Source organism: Procambarus clarkii, unplaced genomic scaffold, assembly GCF_040958095.1.
Source record: "Procambarus clarkii isolate CNS0578487 unplaced genomic scaffold, FALCON_Pclarkii_2.0 HiC_scaffold_100, whole genome shotgun sequence".
Lineage (NCBI taxonomy): Eukaryota > Metazoa > Arthropoda > Malacostraca > Decapoda > Cambaridae > Procambarus > Procambarus clarkii.
In genome coordinates this window covers 3519600-3541478 of record NW_027189133.1, presented here as the reverse complement: position 1 = coordinate 3541478, position 21879 = coordinate 3519600, and the positions used below count along the sequence as shown (strand labels likewise).

The following is a 21879-nucleotide window of genomic DNA, read 5'->3' as shown; positions in this document are numbered from 1 at the left end:
TATCTCCACTTCTAACCTCTTCATAGCTAGTTCTTGAGCTTGCTCTGCCTCTATCCTTTTCTGAGCTTGCTATGCCTCTAGCTTCTTCTGAGCTTGCTCTGCTTCTAGTCTCTTCTGAGCTTGCTCTGCTTCTAGTCTCTTCTGAGCTTGCTCTGCCTCTAGCCTCTTCTGAGCTTGCTCTGCTTCTAGCTTCTTCTGAGCTTGCTATGCCTCTAGCTTCTTCTGAGCTTGCTCTGCTTTTAGTCTCTTCTGAGCTTGCTCTGCCTCTAGCCTCTTCTGAGCTTGCTCTGCCTCTAGCCTCTTCTGAGCTTGCTCTGCCTCTTCTGAGCTTGCTCTGCCTCTAGCCTCTTCTGAGCTTACTCTGCCTCAAACTGCAACTTCTTTAGTTCCAATTCTGCCTGCCTCTGCAACTGAGTCTCTACCTTTCCTGTAGTTACAACATTTGCACCACTGGTGGACGGGGACTCCTCTAATATTTCCTGTGGGAGAATTTGCTCATCTACCCAGTGCATCATTATTTCTCTTAGCAGTTCCGACTTCACCATTCCCTTGTGCAATAATAGTCCATAGTGCTTGCCAACAGCCACTAGGATAGACTTTTTTTGCCGCTTTCAAACCCTAACACTAGGATTGTTGACAATTTGTTGAGCTACCAAATCCATTTTTAGTGTGCTAAGATACAGCAGACTCCAACACAAATTTATAATTCTGCACCACCTTTCTCTTTTTAGGCTGAGAATTTGTTTTGAAAACTGATAAGGACAATGCTGAGTTCACTTGACTGCCCTGTCAAATGCAGTCTCCGTGGTGTAGTGGTAAGACACTCTCCTGGCGTTCCGCGAGCGCTATGTCATGGGTTCGTATCCTGGCCGGGGAGGATTTACTGGGCGCAATTCCTTAACTGTAGCCTCTGTTTAACGCAACAGTAAAATGTGTACTTGGATGAAAAAACGATTCTTCGCGGCAGGGGATCGTATTCCAGGGACCATAGGATTAAGGACTTGCCCGAAACGCTACGCGTAGTAGTGGCTGTACAAGAATGTAACAAATCTTGTATATATCTCAAAAAAAAAAAAAAAAAAAAAACTGGTAAATTTTTTGCACTCGAGACCACACACAAAAATTTCTTAAAACACTTTTCATAAAGATTAATAAAATGTACATAAATAAGTAATAAAGTACATATTCATATTATACCAATATTAAAAATATTCTAAATTTCTACAAAAGTTAAAGTGAAAAAATAAGCTACACAATTTTTATATCAGGTTACACCTACAGGCTATCCACTTTTATTAGGCTTTCGATCAGGCTGCTCAATATGTGAGGTGCTCCCAGACAGGCTACCCAATTGTATCACGGGGGTGTCTTACTGATGTTATCAGTAGTGATACGTTTTTGTTGTCATAGGGAGCTAGTGAGAATTTGGTGGTGGTGGTCCTTACAATGTTGTCTAGGGAGTAAAAGGAGTAAGGGAAACAGCCTAGTGCACAAGTCACAAATTTATACATACAAGGGAGCCGAGCGGACAGCACGCTGGACTGTGATCCTGTGGTCCCGGGTTCGATCCCGGGCGCCGGCGAGAAACAATGGGCAGAGTTTCTTTCACCCTATGCCCCTGTTACCTAGCAGTAAATAGGTACCTGGGTGTTAGTCAGCTGTCACGGGCTGCTTCCTGGGGGTGGAGTCCTGGTCGAGGACCGGGCCGCGGGGACACTAACGCCCCGAAATCCTCTCAAGATAACCTCAAGATACACACAGGAATACATTTAACAAGGCGTTTTCCTCACAGCATTTTCAATAGTATTTCAAGTGCTATTTGTAAAAGATTGGGTATTTAATAATTTCAAAGGATTTTTGTTATATATGGGCATTTGTTCGTTTCAATTGTTATTTTTCTCAAATGGTGGTTTACGCATTACAAGTGCTATTTGTTATAGATTGGGTGTTTAAGCATTTCAAAGGATTTTTGTTACATATATTGGCATTTTACTTGTTTCAAGGGTTAATTTCTCAAATGGTCATTTTGCATATCAAGGGTTATTTGTTAAAGATTGGGTGTTTAAGCATTTCAAAGGATTTTTGTTATATATGGGCATTTACTCGTTTCAAGGGTTAATTTCTCAAATGGTCATTTTTGCATTTCAAGAGTTATTTGTTAAAGTTTATCACGTTGCTCATAAGTTGTATTTATTATGTTATAATTGTTCTTATTCTTCCACCCCTTAACCTAACCTCTTTAATCTTGGTGTATTCATTATGTTGTATATCATTTGTTCTTATTCCCCAACCCTTTAACCTAACCTTTCAGATGTAGTTTATTGTTTTTTGACGTATTTCTTGAATATATTATCCTTTTCCTAACCTTTCAGATGTAGTTTTGTTTTACCTTTTTGTATATTTTACCCTAACCCACCATCCCACTTAACCTTCCTTCCTTCTTTTACTTTGTTTTCACATATAAGTTCATTCTTTATCTTAGTAATAATATAAGTACAGTAGTAAAGAGACAGATCTACTAAGACTTGAAATTAGGAAAAAAAAAGAGAGCACGAGAGTGAGAGCATGGGATCATAGAAGAGAGAATGAGAGTGTGAGAGCATGGGATCAAAGAAGAGAGAGAATGAGATAGTGTGAGAGCATTGGAGCACTAAGACTTGAATATGAGAAAAAAATAAGTGAATAAGAGAGAGTGAGAGCATGGGAGCATTAAGACCTGAATTTGAGAAAAATAAGAGCATTGGAGCAAATGAGTGAGACAGAGGGGGAGGAAGAGAGAGAGAGAGAAAAGGGGGGATAGGAGGAAGATATAGAGAAAAAGGGGGTTAGAAGGATGCAGATAGAGAAAAAGGGGGAGAGAAGGTGTAGGAGAAACAAAGTTAAAGAAGGAAGAAAGGTTAGGTGGTATGGTGGGTTTGGGTAAAATATACAAAAAGGAGAAACTACATCTGAAAGGTTAGGAAAAGGATAATATATTCAACAAATACGTCAAAACACAATAAACTTCATCTGAAAGGTTAGGTTAAAGGGTTGGGGAATAAGAACAAATGATATCCAACATAATGAATACACTGAGATTAAAGAGGTTAGGTTAAGGGGTGGAAGAATAAGAACAATTATAACATAATAAATATAACTTATGAGCAACATGATAAACTTTAACAAATAACTCTTGAAATGCATAAATGACCATTTGAGAAATTAACCCCTGAAACGAGTAAATGCCCATATATAACAAAAATCCTTTGAAATGCTTAAACACCCAATCTTTAACAAATAGCACTTGAAATGCGTAAACCACCATTTGAGAAAAATAACAATTGAAAGGAACAAATGCCCATATATAACAAAAATTCTTTGAAATGCTTAAATACCCAATCTTTAACAAATAGCACATGAAATGCATAAATGATCATTTGAAAAATTAACTATTGAAATGATCAAATAAATATGCGACATTGATTGACAAAACACAAAAGATACGCAGGAATAATTATATAAGTTAGGTAATGTCTGGTTGGACTAGGTGAGTTAGGTTACGTCAGTTTGGGTATGTAAGGTTACGTTAGGTAATTTACTTTAAGTTAGGTTACGTTAAGTTAGATTATGCAAGTTAGGTTAGGTTAAGTTTGACAATGATAGGTTAGGTAAGTTAGGTTAGGTTAAGTTAGGCAAGGTTAGGTAAGGTACGTTAGGTTAGGTAAGTTAGGTTAGGATAGATTATGTAAGCTAGGTTAGGTAAGTTAGGGTAGGTAAGCTAGGTTATGTAGGTTAGGTTAGGTAAGTTAGGTTAGGTTAAGATAGGTTAGGTAAGATAGGGTATGTAAGCTAGGTTAGGTAAGTAAGGTTAGGTTAAGGTAGGTTAGGTAAGGTAAGGTAAGTTAGGTTAGTTAAGTTAGGATAGGTAAGTTAAGTTAGGTTAGTTAAGTTAGGATATTTAAGTTAGGTTAGGTTAGGTAAGTTAGGGTAGGTAAGTTAGGTTAGGTTATACAAGCTAGGTTAGGTTAGGAATGATAGGTTAAGTAAGTTACGTTAGGTTGGGTAAGTTACGTTAGGTTAGGTTGGGTAAGTTAGGTTAGGTTATGCAAGTTAGGGTAGGTTAGTTAAGTTAGGTTAGGTTATGCAAGTTAGGTTGGGTTAGTTAAGTTAGGAAGGGTAAGTTAGGTTATGTAAGTTAGGTTAGGTAAGTTAAGTTAGGATAGGTAAGTTAGGTTAGGTATGATATTTTAGGTAAGTTATGTTAGGTTAGGTTTGGTTAGTTAAGTTAGGTTAGGGTGGGTAAGTTAGGATATGTTAGGTATGGTTAGGTTATGCAAGTTAGGTTAGGTTTGGTTATGCAAGCTAAGTTAGGTTAGGTTAGGTTGGGTAAGTTAGGTTAGGTTAAGCAAGTTAGGTTAGGTTAGTTAAGTTAGTTTAGGTTAGGTTATGTTGGGTAAGATAGGATAGGTTATGCAAGTTAGGTTAGGTTGGGTTAGTTAAATTAGGTTAGGTAGGGTAAGTTAGGTTAGGTTAAGTTAAGTAAGGATAAGGGTTAGTTAGGTTAGGTTATGTAAGCTAGGTTAGGTTTAGGAACGTTATGTTAGGTAAGTAAGTAACATTGGGTGGGGAGGATAGGTTAGGTAGGTTTAAGCAGTGTTGTACAGAGAACAGTTTTAAAGGTAAAGTGTCTAAAAAAATATATTTTAAAAGAAGTGCAGGTTTAATATGAAAAGCTGAACTAGTTATATTTTGGAGAGAAATTTTATGACTCAAGATGTCTTAAAATTAACTTGTTGGAAGAAGGAGAGTTTCTTTGATTAACGAAGGTGACTCTGAAAATAACTTTGATGTCTTAGAGAACAACTTTGATATATTAGAAAGCTTCTCTGACGAACGAAAGGTTACTTAGCGAATAACTTTTATGATGTAGAGAACAACTTTGATGAATGAAGATGTCTTAGAAAGCTTCTCTGATGAACGAAAGGTTACTTAGAAAATAGCATTTGATGAGTGGGATTAACTTTTCGATGACTGAGATTAATTTTAATGTCTCTGAGAATAACTTTCACGACTTCGAGAATAACTTTGATAAATGAAAGTGACTTAGAAATTACATTTGATGACTAAGAATAACTGTTGATGACTCTGAAAATGACTTTGATGTCTTAGAGAACAACTTTGATGACTTAGAGAATGATTATGACGAACGAATGTGAGTTAGAGATTACCTTTGATGACGCTGAGAATATCTTTGACGACTTTTGAGAACATGAGCAGTATTTTTGATAGCTCAGAGAATAACTTTTGATGACTTTGATGTCATATAGAACAACTTTTGATGAACGAGAGTGAGTTAGAGATTACCTTAGATGACTCTGAGAATACCTTTGATGACTCTGGCAACACCTATGATGACTATGAGAATAACTTTTGGTACCTCTGAGAATAAGTTTTGATGACTCTGGTGTCTCCGAAAATAACTTTAGATGTCTCTGAGAATAACTTTAGATGTCTCTGAGAATAACTTTGATGAACAAAGATATCTTAGAAAGCTTCTCTGATGTACGAAAGGATACTTAGAGATTAACTTGATGACAGTATTTAACTTTTTGATGGCTCTGAGGACAGCTTTATTGAATGAGGATGTCTCAGTTAGCTTCACTGAATAACGAAGGAGACTTAGAGATTAACTTTGATGACCGAGATTAACTTTAGAAGTCTCTGAGTATAACTTTAGATATCTCTGAGAATAACTTTGATGGACGAAGAGTAGTTTGGGTGTATCTGAGTGTGGCCTTGATGTCTCGAAGAGTAACTTTGGTGTCTCAAAGAGTGTCTTTGATGTTTCAAGGAGTGTCTTTGATGTCTCAAAGGATGTCTTTGAGTGCAACATTGATGAAATGAGTAAGTCTTTGATGTCTCGAAGAGTGTCTTTGACTATTTTTCTTACTCATTGAAGTATACTGTTAGTTACAAAAGTGTAGAACGATGTTCCATTTGACTATTTTTAGTTGAGGAAAGACAAGAAAATATGATGACGGAGACTATTTTTTGCGCTCCACAAAGTATAATGTCAGTTAACAGCAGCGATGAAAGATATCTTTAGCTATTTTTTCTTACTTGACGAAACATAATGGCTGTTAAGAAATGATGAACAAGACTATTTTCAGTTACTGGACGATGGATAAAGTTAGTTATGAACAGTATTGGAAGGTTTCCTTTTACTTTTTTTAGCTAAGAGAAAGATTACTTTAGTTAAGAACGATGATGGTAAGAAATATTAAGTTAACTACGAGAATTACTTTGACATAGTTTTGCAAATAAAACTGGGTGACTAAATTGGTTGGGGGAACTGTATTGCGGTTGATAATATTTGACAAAGAACTAGTTAGTGAATGGAAGAAACAATTGGCTTAAAGAAACAAAGAACATAAAAAATTGAGACTAAGTAAGGGAATGAACACAGTGAACATACGGGGAACACAGAAAACATGTAAAAAAAGTTGATGAACACAGTGAACATGCAGGGAATATGAACTTACAGAGAACATGAAGACATGATAAGGAACATAGGGAATACAAAAAAATGAGCACTGAAAATGTGAAGAACAAGCTAAGAACATTGAGAACATGAATATTGACTATAAAAGTTGTACAGAGAACATATGACGTACATGAAAACGTGACAAAGAACATAGTGAACATACGGGGAAAATGGTAGAAAACAGAGAAAAATTGAGAAACTGGTGAAAAAAATATGAACTGAGCGCGCCGTGAACATTTGTAGAACATGGAGTGAACACACAAAACATGGAAAAGAATGCGAAGAACACAGTGAATATAGAGAAAATATGCAAATACAGTACGATTATTGAGGGTTAGGATAAGTTGGGGATGAGAAGGTAAGGGAGGGAAAGGGTATGGTAAGATTTTGACCGTGTGATTATTGCTTACTTGGGTAAACAAAAGGTATTGAAGGTAAAGGTGTTTTATGACCGTGTGAATATTACATAGCTGAGTACAAAAAGGGTATTAAAGGCCATGATGTTTACTTTGATAGACTGGAGAGGGACTTGATCTGAATTAATTTGATGAACATTGAACTTAGGTACAGGACATGATTTGGAGCTCAGTAACTGACTTGATCTTATTTAATGTGTCTGATATACAGAGGATATAAGTTTCAGGGAAATTGAATAGGTATTAACGAAGATACGAGAGGGAACTATGGAGGGAGACAGGAGCTAGAACTTGCTTACTGACTTCATATATTTCACTACGTCTGAAATATGTCTGTTTAAATTTCGTGGAAATTGGGCTATTAGTAGCGAAAATGTGATCTCTAACAAATTTTGGTCTTCAATTGGGCTCTGATTAATTTTGATCATGAACTTGACTCTGAATATTTTTGGCACAAAGTGGACTCTGATGAATTTTTGGTCTTTACTGGACTCTGGCGAATTTCTGTCTACAAACAGACTCTGACTAATTTTGCTCACAGAGTGGACTCTGAATATTTTTGGGCACAAAGTGGACTCTGTTAATTTTCAGGGTAAGACTTGACTGTGATTATTTTCAGGGATAAACTGGACTCTGAATATTTTCAGGCACAAACTGGACTCTGAATATTTTCAGGCACAAACTGGACTCTGAAGAATTTTGTTAACAAAGTGGACTCTGAAGAATTTAGGTTAACAATAGGACTCTGATAATTTCGGTATTTTTACAGGTGAAACAGCCGTAAATGGTTATAAAACTTAAAGTCATGATTATGATACTGTTTTCCATAACAAAACGTCTAAGACAATATTCTCTGAAAATGGTCTTTTTACAAAATTTGGTCATAAACATATAAATAAACTTCTATGATTATTTGAAACTCTGAAATATTTTCTTAAAACTGAACTCTGAAAAATTTGAATTTCTCCAATAAGAACTCTTAACAAACTTCTAAGATCTCAGAAATTATTTTTCTCTTATGAACTCTTAACAAAATTCTATGAAATTATTTTTCTCATAAGAATTCCCTAATTCCAAATCAGTGTCTGCCCAAATTCACCTGAAAACCATGACATGCAAAAATGGGATTTTTTAATTTCTCCCATAGGAACTCTTAACAAACTTCTAAGATCTTATTTTCATCATATGAACTCTTAACAAACGTCTAAAATCTCAGAAATTATTTTGCTCATAAGAATTCTTTAATTCCAAATCTGTGATGGCCCAAATTCACCTGAAAACCATGAAGCGCTAAATGGGATTTTTTTCCAAGACAAAAAAATCCTCTTTAGCCTCCATCCCTACTACTGACACCATGGAAGGTTGTAACACGGGGTGGGGGAAATAGCTCCATCATGTCCATTATTCCACCCCTATTTAACTATTCTAACAGGGGAGTGGGGGAAATAGCTCTCTTTTGTTCATTATTCCCCCCCCCCCTGCCAGTTAGCTAATCTAAAGCTCCCCCCAGAGTCCCTACTGCAGCTCTCTAATTCATCACCTGGTGACCTAGGTATTTGATTACCTAGGTGTCAAGACCACAAGGCATTGTAACCTGATCAGGTACCCATGACTCAAGAGAACTCTAGAGTAATTCACTGAAACAAACAAATCAGAGAAAGGAAAGGAAAGAGATGAATAAAACAGTAATTAGTGACGGTTTGGGGTGAGGGAGAAGGGAGGACTAGGCGGGAGGAGGGAGGAGTGTAGTCAGGTAAAAGAGAGAGTGGGAGAGAGGGTACGGAGATGAATAGGAAATAGTGGTAGAGGTAGAAGTAGAAAAGCAGATAGTAGAAGGTAGACTGCCACCATCCATTCAAGACCATTATATACAAGACAAGGAATGGAACTTGTCGGTATCACAAAATTCTCTAAAATGTATCAACAGGTCATCATTAGCATGATTTAACTGGAATCATGTTCCAGACAAGATTCTTTAACTAAAGAGTACTCTACACTCTATTTTGCATATATTATAAATTCCAAGAACTTGGGAACACAATTAATGTAAAATTAAAAGTAAATGAATCAATTATTTATTTAGCATGATAAATATCAGAATTCCAGCAATCGAACTGAAGGCTCATTATTAATGTACCAAGTGAGTCACTACACCAGAATTCGAGACCATTACAGCCGTCTTCCCCCTGATTGTCACACAACACTAGTAAACACGACTACGTCACCTTTCATGATCAACTCACCAAGTGTCTGCCTATAGCTGGCTTGAGATGGGGGGGGGGGGGGACTGCAGTTGACAGAGACTGTCCTCCCCGTCTGGCTGACAGCCTCTCGGTTCTGCTCTGCTGGCTGTTCTCCTGTCTCCTGTCTCTCTGTCTATCTCTGTGTACAATACCCTGGTATATATTGGGGACCAACTAGCTAACTCTGCCCACAAGTAGATAGCCCCAGGCACTCTACCAAGCCACACCTTAAATTGGCAGCATGTTTGAAGGTCTTCCCCGGCTATCTGCCTGCAATTATGAGATTAGCGGAGACCAGGTCAACTTCCCATGACCTGACCTTGGTCACTTGGTGGTCATTAACACGTAGAGGTGAGAGTTTCTTAATTACTAGGGGCCGCCAACCTGACATCTTGTCTGTGACTCCTTGTTCTAGTAGTAGTAGGCATCCTTCAGTCTCGGAAGACTATGGAGTTGCGCCCTGACAGGGAGCAAAGCCTGGGTAGGTAGATTTGAAGGAGAAGCTGTTACCCATGCAGCAGGTCCCTCCTCTCCACGTTGCTGAAATTATCCAATAGAAAGGCAAATGCCAATACACATGGTTGCAGCAACGTTGCAGGAGCTGCCAGAACGAGGTCGACGTCAACAACGAACTGCCTTAGAGGATCCAACTCTGGGTTTTTCCTCGAGGTTGACTCCTGAAGCCTTTCCCAAAAAGGGGTATGGCCGCAAGGTAGCGGATGTTTAAAATCAGGGTTTTTGTTTCCCTAGATGGGCTACCTTCCCAGGCTATCGAGTCCCATCTACCCGGAGCAGCTGTTTTTAAGGCGCCAGAGGCACGCCCTCGCCCGTTCTCCTGTCGGTAAAAGCAGTTCCGCCGAACTTAAAGACTAAGCCACCCATGCAGACCAGGAGTTAGACTTGGTTGTCAGAGGCTATTGAAGACGCATGCCGTATAGGAGCATTTTATAGGTCATGGGAGTTCGTCCCCCATTACCACTCCCTGGCTATGACAACCCCTTGGACTCCTGTTCTATATATATATTAAATACAAAACAACTTTACGGTGTTACATCTCCCTTTCCCCCCTTAATAAAGTTTTTGCAACACTGCTAATGCCAATAAGCTGGGTGGGAAAACTTTATAAAAAAAATTACATCCTAGGTAAACAATTTTTCATCATCCTAATCTAACAAACAAAAATATGTTTTTGTTTGACAAAATATGTTTTTATGTTTACACAGAGACAAATATGTTTTTTTACCCAGTTTGTTTTGTTTTGTTTTTGTTTGAAAAAAATATTTTTGTTTACCCAGAGACAATAATACATGCGGCCCAGGGAAAACTCAGAGAAAAACAAGGGCAGAGCTACACAGACCTAGAACCAAGAAGTGGAAGACAAGAGATGGATTCTTCCAACCCTTTTCTTCCCCTCCCTTGCAGCACAGCTTAAGACAAAACTCCAGGAAGTATGGACATGGACGAGGGAAACGTACAGTGAACATCCATCCTGGGTAAAATTCCCACAAAACCCTCCCATGACCGCCTGGAGGCGAGGTAAGTCTATAAAGGACCACCTTGTTAGAGCAGCTGTGCAGATATATCATCTCAACCGAACTCGGGGAGAGGACCAGCCCCAGGTTACAGTTCAAAGACATGAAACTTACTGACCCTAACCTAACCTGACACAGGTTTGATGTGCGACCTGCATGGAGGCGGAGTATGCAGTGGTTAGGAGGGGCCTACAAGTACGACCGACATCAGTTGTCTCTGGTTGGGCGATATAACTGCTTGGTCTTGTAGATATTCCTGTGACGCCTTTCATCAACACAACTGCATCAGTCGCCTCTCCGTCGTTGACGCACAACAACGCCGTGGAAACTGTACTTCTTGCACTGCGCACAGGACCGTGGAATTCGGTTGTCCCAACTGATCTTGAATTGGCCGTACGTCCGTCACCATGATGACCGTATCTTGGGGTTCTTCACAGCATAAAGGGAACTGCAAGTTTCGAAACCTCCATGTAGTTGGCACCGTAGAATCCATTCTATTCTCAGCCTCCCTGTTGCTCCAGCACGCCTCCTTCAGAGAGCCACTTCAGACAGCTACATCATGTTTGCACGACACAGGGGGGGAATCATTCAACAGAGCAACATGCTTGCTGGAGCGGCGGCCAATTAAGGCAAACGATTCAGTCTTGCAATTACGCTCCATGCAATGATGCTGACACCAAGAAGGGACACTAGGCATCGTGTCCTAGCTTGGCCTTAACTTCTCCTCCTCTTCTAGCCCTACCACTTGAGCTGGGCGGTACAGCGACGGTCTCGCTTCATGCAGGTCGGCGTTCAATCCCCAACCGTACAAGTGGTTGGGCACCATTCTTTCCACCCGTCCCATCCCAAAACCTTATCCTGATCCCTTCCACGTGCTATATAATCGTAATGGTTCGGCGCTTTCCCCTGATAACTCCCTTCCCTCCCTCCTCCTCTTCTTTCTTTTTTCTCCCATGGGTCTTTGAGAAGCGACCTGGGGTCCAGTGGGGTCCGTCCATCCTGGGGTCCATCCTGGGTGGACCAATGTTGGTGGGACAGACTGGGGTTGTTGTTGATCCTCTCTGGTGGTCACGATGCAATAGCTGGTGGTCACGATTCCATGGCTGGTAGCGATGATATCATGGTTGGTGGTGACGATGCCATTGCTGGTGGTGACGATTGCATGGCTGGTGTTGACGATACCATAGCTGGTGGTTGATGCCATGGCTGGTAATGACGCCATACCTGGTGGTGACGCAATGGCAGGTGGTGACACCATAGCTGGTGATGACACCATACCTGGTGGTGACACAATGGCTAGTGGTGACACCATGTCTGATGGTGACTTCATTGCTGGTGATGATGCTATGGCTGGTGGTGACGCCATGGCTGGTGGTGACGCCATTAAGGGTGATGGCGCCATGGCTGGTTGTGACTCTATGGCTGGTGGTGATGCAACGGCTGGTGGTGATGCTATTGCTGGAGGTGATGCCATGGCTGGTGGTGATGCCATGGCTGGTGCCATGGCTGGTTGTGACTCTATGGCTGGTGGTGATGCAACGGCTGGTGGTGATGCTATGGCTGGTGGTGATGCAACGGCTGGTGGTGATGCTATTGCTGGAGGTGATGCCATGGCTGGTGGTGATGCCATGGCTGGTGGTGGTGGTGCCATGGCTGGTGGTGACGCCATGGCTGGTGGTGACACCATTAAGGGTGATGGCGCCATGGCTGGTTGTGACTCTATGGCTGGTGGTGATGCAACGGCTGGTGGTGATGCTATTGCTGGAGGTGATGCCATGGCTGGAGGTGATGCCATGGCTGGTGGTGATGCCATGGCTGGTGGTGGTGGTGCCATGGCTTGTGGTGATGCCATGGCTGTTGGTGACGCCATGGCTGGTGGTGACGATGCAATGGCTGGTGGTGACGATGCAATGGCTGGTGGTGACGCCATGGCTGGTGGTAACGCCATGGCTGGTGGTGACGATGCATTGGCTGGTGGTGACAATGCAATGGCTGGTGGTGACGATGCCATGGCTGGTGGTGCCGCAATAGCTGATGGTGATGCAAAGGCTTGTGGTGACGTAATGACTGGTGGTTACTCTGTCTGGTGGTGACGCCATAATTGGGGATTATGCCATGACTGGGGATGACTCCAGGGCTGGAGGTGACGCCATGGCTGGTGATGACAACATGGCTGGTGGTGAGGCCATTGCTGGTGGTGAAGAATCTCCTCTCAACTCCTTATATTAACATTTACTAATAACACTAACACGTAGAATTAAAATCGTTGGTATATCAGGCATGATATGCTAAATCAGGCATGATTTAGATAGAAATTACCCAGCCATCTTGACACCAAGCGTCGATAGCAGACTGAAACATGAAGTCTTCCACGAATGTTAGAGATTTATAGAGTTCAGTTAATTGTCCTTTCTTTCTAAAATTATTGTTCATTATGAAAGAAGTATTTATTTCGTGAATTATGCGAATACCTCTTCTCGCAATTGCCTTGCGAGAAGAGATATTATTATTCAACATATTTACTGGTGACGATAGTTTAAATCGCACTCCTTTATTTCCCTCAATAATTACTAGTAAACCAAATTGGTTTAAGCTCGAGATCGCTATGAGCGTCCTTGTGCATGCGTGTTCGGACCTCTGGGTATGGGGGAGGTGGCTTTTCGGCACACGGCTCCGCCACGAGTACACACAGATTTACAAGCGGCAGCCATTGCAGATATAATACGTGGTCGTACAGTGCTTCGTACTGTATATTCTCGTTTCTGAGAAGATAATCGCGTCCCCGAATTTGACCTTCAACAGCAGTGAACGTCAGGGACTAATTGACGTGATATCGGCGACTGTAAATGTGCCTACAAGCCTACGTTATGTATGTTTTATGTGTAGTGCACTATCTCATAAATTATTACTGTAGGTAGCTCGTCGTTATGTCATTTACCGACCAAAACACTCATGTTCGTTTCTTTCCACGTAATTCTCAAATTTTAATGAATAGTGGAATAAATCTCTAGCCCAGTCAAATTCTATAACATTTTTGTGATTACAGCGTGTTGGTGAGGACAAGCAGAGCAATTCTTCCTCTACACACGACATTCCCTACTGGTGTATCATCCATTATTTGGGCAATGTGATCACGTCTACGAGTATTCGAACAGTGAAACGGGTTTAGTGAAGTCTTCTTACAACTAAGCCTTACTGTCTCTCTTTCGTAGATTTCTTTGACTGATGCTAATATTATTTCTATTATGTATTTACATTTCTTATACATATAATATTCTAAGAGAAATTACATAAATCTAATATTTTGTTTCTCAGTGTGTAGCAATGTTTCATATATAATTTCCTATGATTTGACAATTTATTTAATAGGCTTAATATTCTTACTATATTATCATCATATTGAATCTACATTTAATTTCTGATTCTATAATGTGTATTGATGTAATTAACCAACTGGTATCGAACCAGCACCAGTCATTATCCTAGATATATATTATTTCTAGTAATACCCCCCATTGTTGAAGTTTGAGGATTTAAACTCTCAATTAATTATTATTACAGTCCATTCATGCTCTTCAAATAATTACCAAATAATCTAACATCCATAGGCACTGGTACCACAGTGTCTTATAATCCATTTATTTGTTTTCCCTCTTTTCTCAAAAGTGGGTGGTCCTTCGAGTATTTCGAATTCTTAATTAAATATTAATAGAGTTGAGTTAAAAGTCCCAATCCACAACAGTTGGTGGTGACGCCTTGTCTGGTGATGACGATGCCATGGTATGTGGCGAGGCCATGGCTGTTGGGGTCGCAATGTCTGGTGATGATGTTATGGCTGCTGGCGACGACATGGCAGGTGGTGTCGCCAAGTCTGGTGGTGACGACATGGCTGGTGATGACGACATGGCTAATGGTGACGACATGGCAGGTGGTGTCGCCAAGTCTGGTGGTGACAACATGGCTGGTGATGACGACATGGCAGGTGGTGACGCTTTGTCTGGTGGTGACGCCATGTCTGGTGGTGACGACATGGATGGTGATGACGCCTTGGCTGGTCGTGAGGCCATAGCAGGTCGTGATGCCATTACTGGTGGTGACGCCATGGCTGGTGGTGACGCCAAGGCTGGTGGTGACGCCATGGCTAGTGGTGACGACATGGCTGGTGGTGACGCCATGGCTGGTGGTAATTCAATGTCTGGTGGTGACGCCAAGGCTGGTGGTGACGCCATGGCTAGTGGTGACGACATGGCTGGTGGTGACGCCATGGCTGGAAGTGTATCCATGGCTGGTGGTGATGCCATGGCTGGCGGTGATGCCATGGCTGGTGTTGACGCCATGGCTGGTGGTGATGCCATGGCTGGCGGTGATGCCATGGCTGGTGGTGGTGAAATCGATGGTGGTGATGCAATTTTTTTTTTATTATTTTTATTTTCCACCACTGACGTGGCCATACAGTTACAATGCTAACCAGCATATATACATTTTCTTCTGTCCTCCATGGACAGGGTTAGAGATGTGTTAAACATATAGTTCAAGGGTTTATTGAACAATCAACCACAGAAGGTGATACGGTGCTTTTAAAATGCTAAGCTAACCTACATACGTAAATACATAGATCCACAGATTTACGTATGCCCTACATAAAGTGTTAGATGTGTCTTTTACTTAGTGTCATTAATGTGCATTTACAAAGGTGAAATGTAATTCTGATCAGCTTTCATATATCCTTTATACACATACATATACATATACACACACATGCATTCACATACATTTGTCTCTTTTACTCTGACAGGGTGAGATAGCTGATAGAGAAACTAGTGTGCAATTAAGCACTTAATCACTATAGGTGATTAAGGTGCTTTTACAAGCTCAGGTTATATAGTCACATTATATACATACATTGTATAATTGATATATTACATGGTCAATCTAGGGTACAAGTCCAATATATCATCAATTGTTCCAGTACTCATATAGTAATTACACAGTTCAGCATACCTTAGCCCAGAAGGGCGAAAGTCAGTCAATATGGGACATTCTACAATATAATGTTCAAGAGAGTGCATGTTTTCTCTTTCACAAAGTTGACACATTGTGTACTTGACATTTGGGTTTTGAGAAAGCTGCCAGATACGTCTATATCCCAGTCGTATTCTAGCCACTATAATATCACATTGCCGGGTTCTTGTTCTATTAGTCCCATATGTGACTGTCTCCTCACGATATCTATCATAATATTTAATGCTACAACTTTCTGGTTTTTGTGAATTTGTTAGGTCGATGAGATCTTCATTAGACATTTGTTTAAGTATTTTCTTTGTCACTGCTAATGAAACACCCATATCAATTTCTACCACTGATTTTCTACAGGCTGTCTTTGCAAGCTTATCAACAGTGTCATGCCTTGAGATGCCAACATGTGATGGTATCCATAGGAATTTAATTTCAAATCTGTTTTCTTTAGCAGCCATGACAGTGTCCACCCCTATATTTCTTCCTTCCCAACTTAGAAGAATCATATCTCCGTACCCTAAGTATTCTCTGATGTTCAGGGAACATTTTCATGTGTGGGAAAGCATGGAGCGCAATTAAGCTGGCTATAAAATGGCCAGCTAAGTTTCATAATGCAAGGGGGCTTACGCCTTTTGAGGCACAGGACTGTGTAGAGTCATCCTGTTTCCCGCCAAGACGCCCTGACGCTTCCCGGCACCTGATTGGCCAGGTGAGGTCACGTGCCAGAAGTGACCAATGACGAGAACCCTCGGGCGGTGTGACGTCACGAGGCGGAGGGCTCGGGGCGGCTGGCGCCTGGGCGGGAAGAGTACGTCACGAGCCGTCATAGAGGGAAGACGCGCTCGAGCGATCTCCGGATCTAGAGAGCCGTTACCAGTAGATTTAAGCTCCGCTTCGATTTTGCAGACAGTCTGAGAAGCCAACCAACTTCCGTGGAGTGCCCAGAGGAAAGGACGGACTGGATTAGAGAGCCAAGAGCTCTGTCAAGAGTCTACAGCAGAGGGAACGTTGGGCTGTTGACGTCTGGGACGCCCAGACGACCACGTATTGTACATCAAGCGAGTAGCTACGGCCGGGTCAAATCTACTGGCAGTGAGGCGAGGGGAAGCTGTGCTGGACTGCGAGGTGTTGGCAGTGCCAGAGAGAGTGGAGGACGACGACGGAGGTACCTGCTCCAGTACCCCAGAGAAGAGGAGGAGGAAGGCAGTACCTGTTGGGAATTAGCACGGTGAGGACGCGTTACCACGACGGCGACGGAGGAACCTGTGTGTGTGGTGGGAACTAGTCGTCGACAGAGCAGATGCCAGGACCAGGAACCTCAACATCCCTCAACAGAGGACGAGTCAACTTCGTGGTTGGAGTGAAATAAGGTAGATAATTGTCCCTCCCTTTACCCCTTTTGATCTAGGGGAGCTAAAATATTTTATAGGTTGTGAATATTTCTACTCATCATTTTATTGTCTAAGTGACAGAATATTAGGCTAGGAGCCAAGAACTCATTTAGGCATGAGTTGGTGCGTGTGAGCATTAAGGTGGGGATGTTAGTGATCCTGGATGTGGTAGCTGGTGTGCAAAGAGCCAGCAACGAACTCTGAAGCACCCAGCTGATTACATTGCTAGAGGCGTGGGGAAGTCAAGACGTTCTAACAGTTAGAGGTATCAGCTGATCATGTTGCCAGAGGCACGAGGTTGTGCCCGCCACCTGACGGGTGGACCCAGTCAGCTGACCGTGATTGTTCAAATATATTGCATGCACATCCGGTACATCGTCCCCCTTCTTCTACAGAGCCGTCGGTATAGCACTGATACACATCGTTACCCATACTCTGAGCACTTTCAGTGATGCTTTTAAGTGTTAACTGTTTTAATAATGTAGAGTGCACACTATCTTTCTTGGGCGCATTTACAAAATCAATTGATAGATCCCAGTTATCCCATGGAGTAATTGGTTAATTAATCATTAATTGAGTTGGGTACATATTTAATATTTTGGAGTTGGCTACCTTGTAGAACCAAAATATATAATCAGATTTCGTTCTTCTTCTATAGACCTCAGGTGACTGCAGTATATTAGAAAGTTTAGCTTGAAACTTCATGTGTTGTCTAGATCTACTCAATACCTTCACGCCGAAAACTGTGCTAATAGACAAAATTCTGTCACATATGGTAGGAAATTTTAACTCTGCTCTCATATTAAGTATTCTCGTGGACTTTGGAGCCCCAAGGATGAGACGTATAGCTTAATTTTGCAAGGTTTCAAGAGATTTCAGCTCTTTGTCAGTATACAGTGTGAGATGTAGAGCATTATAGTCAATCACAGAGCGTATAAATGTTACATAAAACATTCTAGCAAGTCTCACGTTAATTCCATGATTGACACCAACAAGACCCGCAAGGGCTTTAATCTCTCCCACAGTCTCCTCTTGAGAGAAGAAAGGTACCCAGGGTCGTTAATGGGGACACCAAGGTATTATCTGTAAGACTCGCAGTTCTCAAGTGCTCGCCAATCTATATGATAATTGGGTGGTGGAATACCACATGGAATGAGGGCACGAGTTTTCTGTACAGAGATAAGGAGGCCACATTCCTCAGCTCTAGTAGCAAAAGCATCGAGCAGAACTTGCATTCTAGGCTCGGGGGCAGCCTGTAAAATTATATCAGCAGCATAACAAATGACAGTCTTCATTATTAGTTGGAAGATCTTTAATATGTTTATGCATCAGAACGTTGAACAACAAGGGGCTGAGGACCCCCCTCCTTGTGGAGTTCCCAGATCAAATGTTTGCTCTCTATGCTTTTAACACCATTAAACAAAACATATGCTGTTCGATTAGACAAATAGCCCTTTATCCATTTTAGTAATTTTCCTTGTATTCCCAGCTCGACAAGCTGTTCCAGTATGATTTCTCTGTTTGCTGTATCAAAAGCTGCAGCTAGGTCGATGAAGACTGTTTGAGGGGAAGCTTCAATATGTGCGAAGTACTCAGAAAAACAGTGTTGTGTACTGAGCCCAGGCATAAATCCAAACAGTTGGTGTCGGAAAATCCGACACCATTTAATATATCATACAGACAGATAATAATTTCTGCTGTATTACCAACAAGTTACCCATAGAAAACGTAACTTGTAGTGGAATTACCGTTTAAAGAAAACGGGATATCATCACCACATACTATTATAATTCACCAGCTATTCTGCTGGGAATTATTCTTAAATACATTAGTCTTTGGACTTTACCATCATAAAAACATCTTATATAAATTAACTTAATTATCAATATTAAAGTAGAGTAAATGTGACCCTTCTATCACGTTCTGAAATCTGGACAATGTAAGCCAGGCGTCAGAGGGGAGGAAGGAGGGAGCCATTGTTGTGTCACCTCCGAGACGTGTGGAGCAAATTCGGCTCCTATCATTCTGGACAATGTCGGCCAGTAACGTCAATAGTATGGAGTGTTAAACAGCCATTGTATATTGAGACCAGAGGCTCACACAGGAGCAAATTCGGCTCCTGTTAATTTTACTTGGACGTAGTGTTATGGAAACCAGAAGTGTACCATTGTCAACACGCTGTCTACAAATTCAAGTTAAGTGTCTATCCGAAACCCGTTTATCATTCATTTATGGCCATTAATGTCAGGATATAGGGTGACCCGGTTAGATCGCGAAATCGCCTCAAACTAAAGGTAATTAAGCCAGGTCTTCATGTTCTATGTACTGTATAGTGTTTTCTCTGATATAGCTTGTCATATATAGGATTCTGGCTTCACAGCTAGCGCACTTTTGACAGGTCAAGACGAGGATGGAAGACTTTGTGCACCAGTTACTGGGTGAGGAAGCTACCTCAAAGAGGATAATTTGGTGTCTACACCCTAGTTATACCTGGTGGACTAACCTGCTGTACTATAAGATAAGGAACCTTTTCAATGTATGTAGTTAATACTGTAGTTTGATTGGCTGCATATATATATAAACTAATAAACCCCCCCCCCTAATGTGTAGAGGATCGATTTGTGAGATTATGAGATTATTGCAGAAATACAGTCCACTTAACATTATATAAATTGCTATCGAAGTATATAAATTAACGTAAATATAAATTCATATAAATTAAATAAATATAAATCTCACAGGTCGGTTCCCACAGTTGGGGGTGACAGGTGCCCCTGTATACGATTCATGAGTCGGTTAAGAACAATACGTTCAAGCACTTTGCAAACACACGATGTTAGAGATATGGGTCTATAATTATCTGAGTGTGGTTTGGGGATGGGAACAATGACACTCTTTGTCCAAGCATCAGGTAATACTCCCTCACTTAAACTCATTCTGTACAACACTAAAAGTGGATTACCTGGTACTTATGAGACTAATCTCAGTAGACTGTAAGTAATACCATCCTCTCCAGGAGCAGTTGATTTGCCCAATTTTAGTGCATGATTTAATTCCCATTCAGTTACATCATTAAGGTCCGACACGTCGACAGCTGTACAGGCAAGATTGATGGTTCGTTGTCTGTTGGGGCGTGTGTCATTAAGTTTGTGCTGTATGTTAATTGGGAATGAGTTGTAGCTTGATGTTAGTGCCCATTGATCAAGGAGAATGTTTGCTTGTTCTAGTGGGCTGTGGTGCAGTGGTTTGATTGGGGTTGCTTCTAGAGATTTTTCGTACCTTTTCCCAAACTTCAACAAGTGTTGTTTGCTCATTTATACTTTGTAGGAACTCTTCCCGATGTTTATTACGTATAACGTTGCTCATGTCTCTCACCTCTCTCTATTTGCAACTAGAAATGCATGCAAGTCTCCTTGTGCTTTGGTTCTTTCGTATGTATCTCCAAGCTGCTTTACTCGTTAATGTTGTTTAACAAATACGGGGTCAAGGACCCACTTGGGTGGTGGTAGGTGTTGCCCAATTCTGCTAGGCTTACGGCTTGTTTCCCAACACACCCATGTGTCGTAGTAGGTAGTAATTGTATCAACGAGATCTATGGAGAAGGCTTGTACATTCGTTATTTCGTAATAATGATACCATTTTGAAATACAATTAATAAAGTGGTCGTGCAAACCATATGCAATATTCATTTTCCGTCTCTGATGTCTATTAGGTACATCACACTGTACTTCATAGGAAGCAGAAACTGCATAGTGATCACTAACCAAGTGATTTACTAACGAACATTCCATACTATTGCACAAGGTAATATATTACCCATTACATAATCAAGTCTGCCTCCCAATAAATGAGTTTGGGTATCCGTAGTATACACGGTTAATCTGTTGTCATAAACATATTTGATAAATTTGCATCCATTATCGTTGTTAGTACTGTCTCCCAGCGTAATATGTCTAGCATTAAAATCTCCCATGTATATTGTCCCATGATTGTCTAGATCTGGGAGCAATGTTACATTGAGTTTCTGGCTTCTGGCATATACGTTGAGGAATGAGAAGTGACCTGCTGCAGTTTGTACATGAAAGTGATGGTACTGTGTGTGTACATTGTGTGACGTGCTCAAAAGAGTGTGTGGTAAATCACTTCTGATGTATGATAGTAGGCCTGTGGCATTGCTGTTAGTATAGGATGCATACCCTCTGATTTTTGGTAGAGTTTTGTTTATCATGTTGGACGTGTAGGGTCCCTGTATAGCAATTATATCTATGTTGTTACTGGTAACATGTGCAATTAGATCATTCAATCTTTTGTTGATGCTACGGATGTTCCAACTGAGAAACCTAATGGTCCTTGTGCCAGCAGCAGCCATCGTCTTGGTGTCGTTCCTCCTTGGGATTGGTGGTCCCATTGTTGTCCTCGTCCCACTTCCACAATGTGTTAATTAGTGACTCTACGATGGAAAGAGCCGCACCAACCTGGTGTTTGGTGTCGTCAGTAACATCTGGTGATGACAGCAGTCCCCTGATTACTGAGAAACTCGGGATGGTCCGTGAGTGAATGTTCTCTGTAAGTTGCATGACATAAGCACTGTTACGCAGTATATTATCACTCAAGTACTTTACTTGAACGCTTTCGTGAAGATCGTTAATGAATCATATATGCTGGTGCGGGTCGACTGCCTTCTCCAGTTAATGTTTCTGTGTCGCTATCACTGCTGTCATCACTGAATTGACTGACGACGTCGCCGCCCTCATCTCT

The 21879-nt window shown here is 41.2% G+C and overlaps 1 protein-coding gene across 1 annotated transcript in view; it reads left to right on the top strand.

Annotated features, from left to right (window-relative positions):
* The first annotated feature begins 11952 nt into the window (after positions 1-11952).
* LOC138360198 (PE-PGRS family protein PE_PGRS16-like) overlaps positions 11953-21879 on the top strand; it is a 36026-nt gene continuing 26099 nt past the window's right edge. Inside the window, exons 1-2 of the mRNA XM_069320142.1 lie at positions 11953-12499; positions 14457-14854. Coding sequence (XP_069176243.1) covers positions 11953-12499; positions 14457-14854 — 945 coding nt within the window. The remainder of the gene's footprint in view (positions 12500-14456; positions 14855-21879) is intronic.